Source organism: Phyllostomus hastatus, unplaced genomic scaffold, assembly GCF_019186645.2.
Source record: "Phyllostomus hastatus isolate PE091 unplaced genomic scaffold, TTU_PhHast_1.1 phas_scaffold_216, whole genome shotgun sequence".
Taxonomy (NCBI): Eukaryota; Metazoa; Chordata; class Mammalia; order Chiroptera; family Phyllostomidae; genus Phyllostomus; species Phyllostomus hastatus.
Window position 1 is genome coordinate 10118822 of NW_025334018.1, and position 16585 is coordinate 10135406.

The following is a 16585-nucleotide window of genomic DNA, read 5'->3' on the forward strand; positions in this document are numbered from 1 at the left end:
CACCTGACCTCACTTGCCCTGGTTTCTCTCTCTGTAAGACGGAAAACAGTATCTACCCCACCCACAGCGTTGCTGTGAGGCTTAAATGAGATCATGTACGCGAAGATGTAGCACACGGTGCCGAGCGTGGGGTTGGCATTCAGTAAATGTTCTTGGACCTGAAGGTGTGTAAGCATTTTTTTAAGAGGAAGAGTAAATCATTAAGAAAAAATATGTTGTTATTTTGATTTCGATCATAGTGAATTGTCTTGCTTACCATTTGTATTTTGTTATCCTAATACGTGTTATACTTACTTTAATGCATGGATTGCAGACATTTTTCCCTGTTTTTTGGTAGTCACTGGTAATTACACTGCCACTTTGTATAAACACTGCCCTTTATTGGTGGAAACTGCCATGTTTTTACTGAGAACAGTGGAAATACATGAATATCAATATAGAGCTGACCATTAAACCACTTCGTCCCAACGCTGTACCTCAACAGGTCGTGGCAACGGAAAAAGACCTCGTGCCGCCCAGCCTGGTGGAGCCGCCCCCCCGAGCGGACGGGCTGGACCACAGAATCGCAGCTCACATCGTGTCCATCCTGCCCTCGCTCTGCCTCACCGAGAGCGAGAAAAAGGTCAGACGGCGTGAGGTGGCCAGAGTGCTTGCGTGTTGCGAGAAGTGTGTGTTCTCTCTCTTTTAAAGCGATATTACTTCATTTGAATAGAATCTCCATAAAGTATTTTTATGTGAAGAAGAAAGCCAAAGCGAAGAAGTGCCCGAAGGCCCGCTGCTGCTGAACTACCACGACGCGCTTGCCCACAAGAAGTACGCGCTGAAGGTACTAGTAACCCGTTCCCTGGAGGATGGCGGGCACGGGAAAGCCCGTTTGCAGTTGTTCCGTTAAAGAAATCTTACCTTATTAGCTTTACCATTGCTAACGAAAAGTACGGTACAAAATGAATACCTGTTTGCAGAGTGAGACCTCAGACAATGGAAACAGGTAAGGGAGAAGTTAATGTCATCAAAGAAAACTTTCCTTATTGTGGTGGTCCAATAAGCCGTTAAATTGATTGCGACTATACCACATTTTCATTAAAACTTTATAGTGATTTGCTTTAAATATCTGCTACTATGAAAACACTAATGGAGGCCACGAAAGACTCTCAGAAGGGAGAGGAATACATATGAGACTTCAGCCGTGTGTCACTGTGAACGCAGAGTCTGTCATTTCTAGGCACCAGGGACCTCTGGTGAAGTGAGAGCTAGCTTTGTTGGCCCTCAGCAGCATGCCAGTGGTTGGTCTTCCCCAATCACCCATGCGTGATTTCCCCTGTTCCCAAGCAATGAGAGGGCAGGTATTATGTTTTGCCTTCTCCATATGCATGAGGCACTTGACAGCTGACTTGAATGTCTTCCGTCATGCTGCTCTTTTTCATCAGGACCAAAAGGATTTTGACCCGGTTCAAATTGAGCAGGAGATGCAGGCCAGGCTGCCACTGTGGGAATTCCTTGAGTTCCCTCTGCCCCCACCATGGAACAGCATTAAACGTCTGGCTGCAATTCATGAGCTCTTGCACTTTTGTACAAATGGTGAGTACATGGCTTGGTCTTGGCGCACATTCATTCATTTGTGGTCATGTGTGTCCCTTAAGATTACACCCAAGAGTATTTTGATGGTTGAAAGACCTTTTGGAGGCTGAGGGTGGTGGGTATTTTGATTGACTACAATTTCCTTATCTTGAATAATGCTATTAGCCATACTACGATAGCTACAATGCTTGACCTTCAACTTGCTGTACTGGGTGTTCTCTCCGCTGTGCTTCCTGCTCCCCGTCCCCCGGTGCCATGCCCCCTCACTGACATCACTGGTGATGAGGTGGTGACCCTCCCCTGGTTAGGGGGGTAGATGAAGGAGAGAGCCCCCTGCCCGTGTGGTGCTGAGAGTGTGCTGAGTCCAGGTAAGCTCTCACAACAGGAAGGGCCATTTCAAGCTCTTAGAGGACGGTGCAAAGAAGTGCCATTAAGAATATTAAAATCAGCTTCTCATTGCAGAGTTCACTGGAGTTTTATGTTCTAGAGAGTCATTTCTTAGAACAAATTCTGTTCTCCCTTGAGGCAGTAGGCAGATGCATTCCTGCTTATAGGAAGGAATAAGAAATTACACAGACATCTTTATTAGACAGAAAAGTATTTGGCCTAGAAAAGAAAATAGCATGTACAGATTCTTCCTTCTCATTACTTTTCCAACTCTCAGCAAATTACAAAATACTTTATATGGATTTACATGATTAGTTGTTAATACCTACCTGCTATGCTTATACCTTAGACTTCTGAAGTTGAAGAACTCAATCTTTTCTCTGAGGCCCAGGCCCCTATGACAAAGCCTAATATATAGAAAACAAAAATGAATGAGCAAGGGAGTGAGTGGATGGATAGTTACATTTAGGGGTAAAGGAATAAATATGCAAATGAATAGAGCTCACAGAAAGCTGATAACCTTTGAAGGGCAATCATGGAAAGTACAGCACCAGCCAAGTAGGTGGAAAGAGGCCTTTTCTGAGTCTTCACGAAGAAGAAAGCCATTGGACACAACAGCCTATGTTAGAAACCAGTGAGTAATTTTTCAGTTTTAAATTACAATAGCAGCAAGGGTGCTTTTGTTCAAAAAGGCTAAAAGTTTTACCCATGTTCAACCAATAGGGCCCCCTGGAAATTCCACATGAATTCCTCCGGACACATAATGTTTATTAAGCTATGAAGCAGTTCGGGAGCATTATCTTGACAAATTACATCTCTATTGTGCAGCTGTCTTATTGTTCGGCACCTTGGTTGTAGAACTGCGGAGCCCGTGTTGGTCGGGACGATGCCCGTCCTGGTGTGACTCCCTAGTCCTCCTGGCGGGCACGGCCCCGGCGGCCCCCGTCAGCCTGCCCCAGGCGGAGAGACGAGCACGCCTGGCAGCACAGGTCCTGCTTTCTTACAGAGCCCCTGAGCTGGAACGAAGTAGAGAGAGCCTTCAAAGTGTTTACTTTTGAGAGCCTGAAACTCTCTGAGGTGGATGAGGAAGGGAACCTAAAGCCTTCTAGGAAAGTGCATGGGACCGACGCCGAGACGATCAACATCCCCTGGGACAACCCCGCCAGGTTTGCTAAGCAGATCCGACAGCAGTGCCTGACGAGGCTGAGCAGGCGGGAGGCCAGGCGCCCAGCAGGTATGCCGCCTGGAGGGAACAAAGGGCATTCCTGTATCTTGTGCTTGTCCGTGTTTCCAGCATTGTAGCTCATGAATCCTCTTTGCACTGACTAGATCCTACTGAAGCCCAAGACAGAACTTTATTTATGGATCAGAGTTTGTCAACAGCTGTGCAAGATAAGGAGATCAACAAAGACCCTTCAGACCCTGGTCAGACGGATGCTGACAATACGAAGAATTCTGACCCAGATAATGAGAAACCCTCAGACCCTGAGGACAGAGAGCTGTCAGGGCAGCAGGCGGCCAGCTTGGAGACGCAGCCACCAAGGAAATCTGTGGGTAAGCGAACGTGTGTGTGCGTGTGCAGACACTGTGAAGTATGTGTTAGGAGCCAAAAAAGCGATTCAAGAGGCATTATTTAAATTCCTCTCTATTTCTATTGAAAAATCGTTGAGTGTAAAGTCATCTGGGTAATTAAACTTTGTTACTGACTGCTACTATTTGGCAAGTCCTCTTTATTTCAACCCTTGTTTTTCAAAATATCCTAAAGCCTCTTAGTCCACTCTTACCTTAGTAAATGTAGTGCATTTTTAATTACTTAAACATGTAATTATGAATTATATAATTACAACTTAATTAAACATAATCAAAACTTTTACCATCAGTATTTCTCAGGTTACTGTGATTATGTGAAACATTTGTTTGAGAGCTACTTGCAAGAACATGACGAACTGCCCTGCACTTTATTCAGAGTCACCGCTCCACAAACACTGATTCTTTCCCTCTCCTCCTTATGGCTCGGGTCATTGCCCTCGTTCTAGAATATAACATCATGACATTGTCATATTCGGAGGTATGGAAGTATAGAAAATACTGGGCTACATTTTTATTTGGCTATTGTACCAGTAGCTGTCAGATGAATGACTTCAAATGCAGCTCCGTCATTTCCCTGTTCATACGGTGCAGCGGCTCCCTACGCCCTGCAGAACCGAACCCAGCTCCTCGGGCTGCTGTGCTCACTTCTCCCGGGGTACCACATTACCCCTCCAGAACCCTTCCCACCTTCTCCCTTCTGCTCACTCATCCCATGCTCCAGTCAGACAGAAATTAGGCCCTATTTTCCCTACACAGCCTGATTTTTTCAATTTTGGGGTCTTTTCCCCACAAGACCCTCCACCTGGAATTCTCTTTTGATTATGTTTAGGTTTCAGCAGCACCCCCCTGAAGCTTTGTTGGATGTGTCCACCTGGAAATGCCTCCTTAGCATTTCCATGGTCACAGTTAGTCTGCAACCTCTCTATGGCATCAGTTGTCACTTCCCACCATGTATTACGGTTATTCAGGTGCCTGCACTCAAGCCTCTGTAACACTGTCACTTCTTAGACGTCATAAGTAAGTTTGTCTTAAAAATATTAACCATCCCTGGCCAGTGTGGCTCAGTTGGTTGGAGCATCATCCTGTAGACCAGGAGATCACAAGTTCATTTCCTTTTCAGGGCATGTGCCTGGTGGTGGGTTTGGTCCTGGTCGGAAAAAGTGCAGGATACAAACAGCCCCTCCCTCTCTCTCTCTCTCTCTCTCTCTCTCTCTCTCTCTCTCTCTCTCTCTCCCCCCTCTCCCCCATCCCCTCCTCCCCCTTCCTTTCTCTCTGGTATAAAAAAAATTAACCATATACTAGAACATAAACAAAGTCTCAGCAAATTTTCACAGGATCAAAACTGCACAATATATCCTGAGACCACATTAAAATGATGGAGGACATTAATTACAAAAAAATGAGAAAACCCCCAAATTTTTAAATTAAGACATGTACTTATATATAGTACCTATATTAAAGAAAAAGTCACAATAGAAATTAGGAAATATTTTGAACTGAATGATAATTAAAATACTGAATATCAAAATTTGTATAATGCAGCTAGAGATACTCAGAGATTTAAATAAATATATTTAATGATATATTTAAATGAATACATTTTTAAAAGATAGCTAAAAATTAATTAGCTAAACATTAAACATCAACCTCAAATAGTTAACAACTAAAATAAATTCAAATAAAGTAAAAGAAAAAATAAATCGATGACATAAAAAATATAGATGCAATAAGGAAGTACAAAAACCACAAAAGTTTGGTCCTTGGAAAAGACTTAAATTGATAAATATTTTATAAAAGATTGATCACAAAGAGAGAAGCGTGAATAACCATACTAGTAGTAAAACTGTAACAGGAATAAAGAAACTGACTTCCCTTTGATCCTACAGAAATTTAAATAGTAAGAGGATATGAACAACCTGACTCCACCAAATCTAAAAGTGAAATGAGAATGTCACTAGAAAAGTGTATCTTACCAAGAATGACTCAAGAAGAAATGGGAAACGTGAATAGTCTTGTAACCATTTAAATAAGTTAAATCAACAATTAAAAATGTTCTCAAATAGGACATGCCAAACCTAAATGAGCTCATTTATTAGTAATAAAACGTAAAAAAATAACTTTAATCTTAATAAAAATAATTCTAGGAAATAAATAGAGGTATCCTCCTCTACTTTTTTTTATGAAGCTATTAGCATCAACCTTATAATAAAATCGTTCAGGATGGTTCAACAACAATAAAAAAAATCAAACTTACTCATGAACATAAATGCAAGAATCCTGAATAAAATGCAGGCAGAGTGATCTGGCAAAATGATAGTACCACATCACAAACAATTTGTGTCTTTATAACAGGAATGGAAGGAAAAACATACATTGTAAAAATACATAATTTGTCAATATAGCTTACTAATTAGCACATTAATGAGAAAAATAACAATCATCTCAATAAGTTCAGGAAAGGCACTTGAAATTCTATAGTAATTTATGAAAAAAATTTTAGCAAACTAACAATAGAAGAAAAATTACTCTACATTTTAAGGTTTTTTTTTTAAATTACAACAAACATATATCAAGATGAAAAGTTGAAAGATTTTTCTTGAGATCAGGGACTATCCATAATAAACACATGTATTTAATATGACATTGGACATGCTAGCCAACTCAGCAAAGCAAGAAAAAGAGATGAAAGAATAAATATCGTGTTTGTAGAAAATCCACCCACACACCAAAACTCAGGGTCCACACGAACGCTTGCTGAGGGACCTGTGGGTGTGAAGGGCGCACGTAGAACGCTGGGGCGTTCTTTCCGTTCGTTCGTCCTCCTGAACGTTAATAACACACTCTTCTGTGTGTGTTATTTTTTATAAATTTTTTAAGCATTAAAAAAGTGAGTGGTTCGTGCCACAAGAGAGCAGGTGTTAGGTCGGTGTTGACTGAATGGTGAGCTTCACGTGTTCATTTACCTAGACGGGGGTAGAAGAGGAAGTCATCGATGGAGTAAAATTGGGGGAATCGGCTTGAATATTGCTCTGCTATATTCTGAGCACTATGCTAAGGTGTTTTACATCCACTAACTAATACTTTATACAAACATCAAGCCTATGAGGAAAGATACTATTATCCCAGTTCTAGAGACAAGGAAATGAGGCCACAGAGGGGTGAAGTAACGTGTCCAACCATATAGGAAGTCAGGATTCCAACAGAGGGCTAATTCCAAACCAAAGCTTTCTTCGCAGTGACTTAGGATTTCCTAGTTCTGGAAACTCCTTGTGATGCACCTGATGGTTTGCCATGTTCATAGTCTCGTTTTCATGCTGGTGCTTGTCCTGATTTTGTTATGTTGGGGTCTTCCTTCTTTCCTTCCCATTAGGGTTGATTCCCTATTTCTCCTTTCTAAGTGTGCTTATCTGTTAGCCCAGGTCACAAAAAAATTAAGCCAAACAAGCTAATGCCAAACAATGTTATGGCATTAGTTCATCCTAGGAAAATATAAGCATATGGCAAATAAGTCACTTTGAATTAATATGAGCCAGAATAAGCCAGGAGAGATATAAGACCTGAGGTTTTTCTCTTTGTTTTGTTTGTTTTGTTTTGTTTTGCTTTTTCCCCCTTTGGAGCAACTGGTATGTGATTTTCCTCAGGCAACTTTTGCCACCTGGTGGTCAAACCATATAAATTGGCATTCTGGATCCTGGTGGAAAGTAGACAGTTACAGCAACTTCCTAAAGTATTGGGGCTGAAAATTATCAGTGTATCTGGAGGCTGAGCGATCTTGAGAGCTGCACCCACAACTTGTAAGGGACTCTACATGGTATATGTTAGCCCACCTCAGGGAACTGTTACATTTGAATGGGGGAGGGCAGTGGAAGCTTAGTGCCTCTCCGTGGCTGTTGTGTATGAGAGACTTTTTCGTTGTGATCCTGCATTTTTCCCTCAACTATGAATCACATTCCCAAAGCAGCCACTTTAAATCTTTTTAAACACAGCAGAAATTGTTCATGTATTTCCTGCACAACTATCTTAGCATCAAATACATATAAAAGCCTGTTTCTGGACATGAAGAGCTGAATATTTGTGCTTTTCTTAACCAAACACTGGATTTCCATCTGAGACTGTTTTTGAACTTGACAGGGCCTATTGGATATTTATGAAAAACCTGAGAGTTGATAACCGTGAGGCTATAGGTTTAGATGTGCCCTTTATGCTTGTTGGGTGTTTTTTTAATAAAGTAACTGCTTTGCAGAGGGATCTTGTTATCTCTAAAGTAAAACAGATTAGGAAAGCTGTTTTTCAAAGGGATGGGAACGCATCCATTTCCAGATGTGTCAAAAACTACTGAATCACACTGTCAGAGGGCTATGCAACTGAAGGCAGAAATCAAGAAGAAAGAAAAAATGATTTTTGTTCTACTATTAAATAAAGAGTTCAGATTAGTTTGAGAATGTTCTTTCATTTGACAAAATAACTGATGCAGTTTTCTTAAGAACATATTTTCTAAACTCAAGACTTTTTCTGCTGGATCCTTAATCACAGAAGGGAATATCAAATCTCCCGGAAATCTGGCAGACCGCAGAATAGAATAATTTTTATTCCACAGATTTCATATCAATTGCTTCAAGGACACATGGGACATCATGGTCTAGTTAGAGTTATAGTTGGCCTGAGTTTTCTCTTGAGTGGATATATTTAAATAAATACTGAACTGAACTGACTGTAGAGTTATGCTCTAACCCAGAATGGAACATTTGTTCCATCACCTTCAGCGGCCCAGGGCAAAGTGGAGCTAGTAGGAAAATAGAAGTAGCTATGCTCCTAACCGAGAGAAAAACATTGTTGCCTCTTTGTTAGTAGACATAATGAATCCCTCTGGAAGCCCAAATACGGTTCTTTTTGCCACAGATCTTATGCTTACCCCCAAATAAGCTGTTGTTGTAGGGTTTCTTCCACATTTCTGTTTGCTCTACATCCATTTCCAGTTTCAATATATGATATAGATTCAATTCAGTTATATGCATATTTACATATGTGTATTTACTGAGTTCCTACCCTGTGCTCAGGGTATAGTTAGGGAGAATATGACGAAGTTCTTATTCTCTAGGAATTCACATGGGAGATGCCAAGGCAGACGTAAACAGATAGCATCAGGCAATGATGAATGTTAGGATTAAAAATAAAGCGAGGTACGAGGCAGAGGCTTTTGAGGAGGTAACACTGGGCAGCAACATGAATGAAGTAAGAGTCTGAAACAGATGAATATTTCGAAGCAAAACATGCCAGACAGAGAAAAGCAAGTGCAAAACCCTCCAGACACGGAGAGCAGGCCAGTGAGCCTGGAGTGGAGTGAGCAGGAGGGAGGGGATGGAGATGCATTTGGAGAGAGCAGCTGGGGCCCGCTCATAAATTACTTTATTCATTTTCTGTTATTCCAAGGGTGATAAAAAGTCAAGCTGGCTCAGTGATTCGGCAGCACCACAAACATCTCACAAGATGAATCTCACTATTCCATTTCGTTAGTCAGATTTGGAATGTGCTACATACTCTGTCCATCCCTCTGTTAGAGATGCACAGTCACAAGAGCATATCACAAATTCTGAGATGCTCACAGTGAAGATGCTTGTTTACCCATGTTAAACTAATTCGTCATGGAACTCTTTTTTTCTATGTAACATTCGTAACTGCAGGAATTACGAAAGCATGGTGATGCAGAAATCAACAGCATGAATCTGTTTTTCTCCACCCATTTATAGGGCTTTTTGCTCCATAGGCAAGGATCATGCCTCAATCCCAGCCAACATGTAAGGACCCTCTCTGGGCCCAAGGAGAGCTAGCGTGCGTGACTCCGACGGTCCATGGCATGGTTCCGTGGAGTCCAGCTACCCGTCCACTTATTCCTGTAACTGACCTTTGTTAAACTCCATCTGTAAATCTACAGGCGCTCATTAAGAGGTTCTTACATTCATAAACAACTAATGAACAGAAGAAGAGGTTGCAGGTCAGGGGAACCGTACTGCTTTCTAATTGGAGGTGCATTTACCTGGTAGTTCTCGTTTCCATACACCCTGTGCCCTTGACCCAATCTGTCACTCACAGGGTACGACGCACCGAAGTTTGAAAGGGCTTTGTGATCGCTGTCAGCATGACAAGACCAACAGCGTGTACTAAGCAGTCGATATCATTTAATCAGCAAATATTTGCAACTTGTAAAGGCAAAGGTGCATAGACATGAGTGGTACAGTCTGAAGTCAGCATATCTGTTGTGATTCAGGAACATATATATGGGAAGCTGGGTTCTTTTCAAAGGGTTTAGTGTAACTTTTCTAGATAGACATTGATTTAGAGTTATTGACACAAACACCCTTTTGGAGGCATGAAACATGCCTTTCAGAAATTACCTTTTCAGCACAGAAACGTAGATCATACGAGCACCAAAAAGGCACAGCACTGACAGAGGCAAGAACAAAGCCCAAACGCAACTGAATGTTGGTGTCTTTGATTTACAGAGCAGACCACGAACAATGAGATCAAAGATGAAACAGTCACAAAGGCTGATTTTCTTGAAAAGGTAAGAAATTATTTTCCTAAAAGTGTAGAGACAAGTAAGCTCATAGGAGAAAACCGTGACCCAGAATAAGAAACATATATTTAAAAAAAAAAAGATGCTTGGCAGGAGAATGCAGATGCCAGAGAAGGAGAGAGATTATTCAGACAGCCCAGACCAGCTCCAGCTGGGGAGAAAGGAGTTAACTTCCAAGCTCTATGCTCCTCTCTAGACAATGTGGCTTGGCAGCCTCACAAACACCTGCTGACCATACAGCCGTGTAGAACTAATACTGTCTTGAAGTGAGTTCAGAAAACCTGCCTGTAATTGCTAACAGGACTCTGAAGAGTATAACCTAACAATAAAAATATTTAGATTATGTTGCCCATAAAAAAGAAAGTCAAAGGCATACTCTTTCTGGCAGCAGGTCTCCTAAAATGTTGCCATATGGAATTATACATATGCAGATTTCCCCAATTAGACGGAGTGCAGGCTGGTTAGTTGATGAAGTCCAAGAGGGCTCCGTCCACAAATTACGGCTGAAATTGTATTCCTGTGATTTTTTAGAAACCCAAGAAGACGACTGTGGAAGCAGAGTTGGAGGACATACAGAAAACACAGCAGCGCAGTCTGAGGGACTGGAGCTTCACGGAGCATTTCAAACCGAAAGTCCTGCTGCAGGTGTGAATGGACTGCGGTTCAGTGCGGTTCTTCCTGAGTCACTCTCACATCTCGTGCAGATCAATAGTCCCCTTTCCTTCCGCTGTAAACCGCGTTGGTTCTCAGGTTGAGCTGCACATGCCCAGGAAACCTCCAAAACAGTTTAAAATGTGCTTTCCAAAAGGATGTCTTTATCAAATATTTGAAGAAAAAGAAATGTACGTGACGGATGCACATATTTTCTTTAGGAAAAAAAAGTGAGACGTTCTTGGGAAACAACCTCATTTCCCCCCATATTGCCTGTCAGTTCCGTTCAGCTCTCACTATCCTTCGAGTGTGTTCTGACTCGGTTAACAGGGCAGTGGAACCCGCCATAGCAAACGTTTGTTGAGTACCTACGATATGCTAGACAATGGCTAATAAGTATTTCAGCTCATTTAATCCTCCCAACAATTCCATGAAGTGGAAACTATTTAAGAGGTAGGAAACTGAGGCACCTCGACCGGTAGTCACTCGTCCAAGGTCACGTGGTTGGTAAGTGCGAGAAGCAGGATGTGAACCCAAGAAACCTGGCCCCAACCTTGTGTGCTTAGCCCCTGTGTTAACAGGACCTCACGGCTAACTCCTTCGGTTGCTTTTACATTTCACGCAAAAACCTGCACTCTTTTCTGTTGTCTGTTTAATTTCAGTTTTACTTTTATCACAGTTTTACATCCACATATTTTTAAAGCCAAAAAGTTCTGTAAAGAATCCTATGAAAAATAGCAGGTCCCTCCCACTCCCACAACTGCATTCCCAGATGTAAAATCTTCAAGCTATTTACCTTTTTCTTTTGTCACTTCACTCAGCTATCTCTAAATAGCAAGTGTATTTTGTTTAGTTTCAGTTTTAGTTTGGGGCATTAGCATCAGCTGACTCCCTGTTGAAAGGACAGCCCTGCCCACCTTGCCCCACCCCCCTCTTCCCCCCCCCCGCCCCCCCGCCCACACACACTGTCTCAGAGGCCCCTGCGTGAACACTGGCACTCCTCTCGTCTTCCTCTGACACCGCTGACTCGGCCATAGGTTTTGGCTGGATCTGTATCAGTATTTACTTCATCTCAACGGTGTACTTGTTACTTACAGTTGAATTGGGTAGTATTGTATGATTACTGCATTTCCTTTTCTGACACAATTTCTATTTTTCCTGGAGTTCATTTTCCCATGTTTTTCATTTGTTTCCTGTGCATTTATCACTACTCATCCCCAAACCCTCTACCAAAGAGTAAATCTCCTTTAATACATTCAAGCCTAACAAGCATTCTATCAATTTTACTGTCTACGCGGTCTCTCTCCCATGTGCTGTGAACTGCTGCTTGCCCTCCAGGCCTGGCGCGCAGCTGTGCTCTGGGCGCTGCCTTCCCTGCACCGTCCCGGCCCCACCCTTTGCCTCTCTGTCCAGCTAGATGCTCCGTGTCCTGCATCCCAAGTTGTCTCCTCTCTTGGGTGACTGACTTTCTAGGGGACCACCTCTTCCAGTTGCTTCTTTAGTTAAGATACATAGGAGGTAAATTATTGGGGCATTGGATTTTTGAAAACATCTTAATTCTACCCGTACACTTGACTGACAGTTTGGCATTATGTAAAATGCTATGATAAAAAGTATTTTCCCTCAAAACTTTGAAGGTAATCCTCAATGGTATTCTAGCTTCCTGAATTCTCCTTCAGAAAGTTCAGTGAAATCCTGATCCCATATCAGCGGTTTGAGTCTGTTGTTTCCTTCTCTGTGGAGGGTTTTAAGATGGTCGCTGTTCCGATGGTCTAGATGTCCTGCTGATGTTCCGTGGTGTGGCTCTGTTCCCAAGGATTGTACCGGCGAGCCCAGTACAACCTCGAAACTCCTGTCTTCACATTCTGGGAAGTGTTCCATAATCCTTTCTTTGACGGTCTTTCCTCCTTCATTTTTTCTATTCTTTCTTCCTGTAACTCCTGTGATTCTGGTGTTGGACTGCGTGAACTGAACTTGCAATTTCATTATCTTTCCCTTTCTGGTTTCCAACGCTTTGTCGTTTTGTTCTGGGGATACGGCTCAGCTTTCATCTAGGTCTCCTACTGAGTCTCCCAGTTCTGGTATCATCCTTTCAATTTGCTGAAGTTCTATTTATAATTTTATATTACCTCTTTATAGCATCCTGTTCACGTTCCCTAAAACCGTAGCTCCTCTTATCTCTAGGAGGATATTAAAGTCCTTTGAAGTCTTAGTGTTTTCTTCCTGCATCGTCTCATTTTCCTCAAGTTTTTTTTTTGTTTTGGATTTATTTTTTGTCTCTACTCTTCATATGAGAGAGCAGTATCTCATGATTTCTGCCTCTTTGTTCATATCGATAAGGAGACATTAAGAGAGGATAGGAGGTGCTGCCTGAGGCTGGGGGTGAGTTGTCAAGAACCGGACTTCGCTGTTGGAGGCTGGGCCATGTGGTTTCCCTGAGAGACCTATCAATGTAAAAAGTACAAAAAGAAATCATATCAATAATTTTTATATCGATTATGTTTTGAAGTGATAATATTTTAAAATATGTCTACTATAAAATTTAATATCACATGTGGCTCCCATTTGCGGATCATCTTACGTTTCTACTGAACAGTGCTGAATCGAGCTTCACACAGTTCCCTCTTCCTGTGGTGTATCGCTCCGTCGGTGGTGCCGAGGGCCCCTCTTCTTAGAATCCGCTGGGGCGCCTTCTGCAGGTGAGCCCTCCCTCCTTCTGTTCAGGAGGCAGAGGGGCAGCCACCTGAGGCTGCTCAGAGCTGTCGAGGGCGTCGGGGGGCCTTAAAGCTTCTTCAAAAGACTTTAAACTGCTCTTCCCATTTTCAGGGCCACGTTCGGAGGCACACAGTGCTGCCATCTTCAGAGTCTTTCTGCATTTCTGCACACAAATGAGGTTGCGTCTGGTCTCTCCTAAAATTAATACGAGGGTTTGCCTTTCTGTTTTCTCCTGAGTCCGTTACCACTTATCCCTCTGCTTTCCAGCTTCTCAGATGCTGTGGCCTTTGTCTCCAATCCCATGGCCTTCAACTTTGTGATATTAAAAACAAATAATTCTACTGTGTTTTTTGTTGTTGTTGTTGTTGTTTTTTTTTTTTTTTTTTTAGTGAGGTGTTGGGGCATGCATGTGTTTAAGCTCCCATCTTTAACTGGAAGTTCATTTCAGACCTTATTGTATTCCAGTTGGGCTCTGACCTCACCCTCCATGAGCTGCACTTCCCAAGGTCACCAGTAGTTGTCTTGCCACATGAACATGCGCTCACCTTTCTTTGTCTCGTAAACCTTTTGACAGCATCACAGAGCAGATCACTATCTCGTGAAAACAGTCTCCACTCTTGGTTTCCGAGACACTGTATTGTATTGCTCCATTTGGAATTCTGTTGAATGTTCCTCCACCTCACCTCTAACTGTTGAAGTCTTCAAGCCTCAGCTCTGAACTAGCTTCTTTCTCCTGTAAACCTCCTTTTAATGATTTAATTTATTATATATGATTTAGTGCTAATGACTCCTAAAATTTTATCTTCAAAACTGTTTCTCTCTTAGTGGTCTGGTGGTTGCCAGGGTGGACCGGGGAGTGAGAGAGGTAAAGGGATTAAGTATAAACTGGTAGTCACAAAATACTCCTGGGATGTAAAGTGCAGCACAGGTTACTGGAGATCTCAGGGGAAACGCTTTGCAGGTATGGTTGTGTGCTACTATGCTGTACAACTGACACCAAGGCAAAGTAGTATCGAAAGTACATTTTTATTGCATTATTGGGGTGGCATTGGCTAATAAAATAATACAGATTTCAGGTGTACAATTCCATAATACATCATCTGTACATTGTATTGTGTGGTCACACCCCAAGTCAGGTCCCCTTCCATCTCCATTACCCCTGTTGACCCTCTCGTACCTCCCTCCCCCCACCCACTTTCCTTTCGGTAAGCCCCATACCAAAGCCCCACACTGTGTTTATGAGTTTGTTTGTTTTTGCTTAATCCTTTTAGCCCCAGACCTACAACGCCCCTCCCCTCTGACAACTGTCAGTCTGCTCGCTTTCTGTGAGTCTGTTTCTATTTTGTTTGTTTGTTTGTTTTGTTCATTAGGCTCCACATATGAGTGAAATCATATTGTACTTGTCTTTCTCCGAACGGCTTATTTCACTTAGCACAGTGTTCTCTAGGCCCGTCCATGCTGCCACGAGGGTAACATTTCCTTCTTTTTGACGGCTGAGGGGCATTCCATTGTGTAACTGTAGCACAGTTGTTTTATCTGCTCATCTGTGATGGACACTTGGGCTGCTTCCAAATCTTGGCTATTGTCAATAATACTGCAGTGAACATAGGGATGCATTTATTCTTTCAAATTAGTGTTTCTGGTTTCCTTGGGTATATTCCCAGATGTGGAATCGCTGGGTCATAAGGCAGTTCCATTTTTGATTTTTTGAGGTAACTCCATACTGCTTTCCACAGCGGCTGCACCAGCCTGCGTTCCCACCAACAATGCACAAACGTCCCCTTTTCTCTGTGTCCTCGCCAACACTCGTTCTTGCTTGATCTATTGACAATGGCCATTCTGACAGGTATGAGGTGGTATCTCATTGTGGTTTTAAGTTGCGTTTCTCTGATTAATGATGTTGGGCATTTTTTCATTTGCCTATTGACCATGTTTATGTCCTCTTTGGAGAAACGTCTCCTGAAGTCCTTTACCCATTTTTTAATTGGATTGAGATCATTGTTGGTTGTATAAGTTGAGTTGTATAAGTTCTTTATGTATTTTCAATATTAAACCCTTATCACATGTATCATTGATAAATATGCTCTCCCATTCATTGGGCTATCTTTTCATTTTATTGATGGTTTTCTTTGATGTGCAAAAACATTTTAGTTTGATGTAGTCCCATTTGTTTATTTTTTCTTTCATTTTCCTTGCTTGAGGCAATATACCAGAATACATAGAAAAAATACTGCTATGAGAAATATCTGATATTTTACTGCCTTTATTTTCTTCTAGGATTTTGATGGATTTAATTCTAACATGTAAGTCTTTAATCCATTTTGAGTTTATTCTTGTATGTGGTGTAAAAAGGTAGTCTAGTTTCACTTTTTGCATGCATCTGTCTAGTTTTTTCAGACATCATTTATTGACTAGACTATCTTTACCCCAATGTATGTTTTTGCCTCTTTCGTCAAATATTAGTTGACTATAAAGGTATGGGTTTATTTCTGGGCTCTCTATTCTGTTCCATTGATCTGTGTATCTGTTCTTATGCCAGTACCAGACTGTTTTGATTACTGTGGCCTTGTAGTACAGTTTGATATCAGGTAGTGTGATTCTTCCCACTTGGTTCTTCTTTCTCAAGATTGCTGTGGCTCTTTGGAGTCTTTTGTGGTTCCATATAAATTTTTGGCATATTAGTTCTAGGTCTGTGAAATAATAATATTGGTATCTTGATAGTAATTATATTAAATGTATAGATTGCTTCAGGTAGTATGGACATTTTAATGTTAAATCTTCCTATCCATGAATATGGTATATGATTCCACTTATTTGTATCTAGTTATTTGTATCTTTTTACATTTTTTTCTTCAGTGTCTTACAATTTGTCAGGTACAGGTCTTTTACACCCTTGGTTAAATTTGTTCCTAGATATTTTTTGAAGCCATTGTGAATAGGATTGTTTTCTTAGTTTCTTTTTCTGATAGTTCATTATTGGTGTATAAAAATGCGACTGAGCCCTGGTCAGTGTGGCTCAGTTGGTTGGAGCATCGTCCAGCAGACTGAAGGGTTGCGGGTTGGATTCTCTGTCAGGGCACATGTCCCGTT

General features: G+C 41.7%; 1 protein-coding gene across 1 annotated transcript in view; it reads left to right on the top strand.

Moving 5' to 3' along the window:
• Nucleotides 1-16585, top strand: part of SPAG17 (sperm associated antigen 17) — a 178945-nt gene that overhangs the window by 78497 nt on the left and 83863 nt on the right. Inside the window, exons 11-17 of the mRNA XM_045816754.1 lie at nucleotides 485-622; nucleotides 713-826; nucleotides 1428-1578; nucleotides 2972-3199; nucleotides 3295-3519; nucleotides 10056-10117; nucleotides 10661-10774. Of these exons, the coding sequence (XP_045672710.1) occupies nucleotides 485-622; nucleotides 713-826; nucleotides 1428-1578; nucleotides 2972-3199; nucleotides 3295-3519; nucleotides 10056-10117; nucleotides 10661-10774 (1032 nt within the window). The remainder of the gene's footprint in view (nucleotides 1-484; nucleotides 623-712; nucleotides 827-1427; nucleotides 1579-2971; nucleotides 3200-3294; nucleotides 3520-10055; nucleotides 10118-10660; nucleotides 10775-16585) is intronic.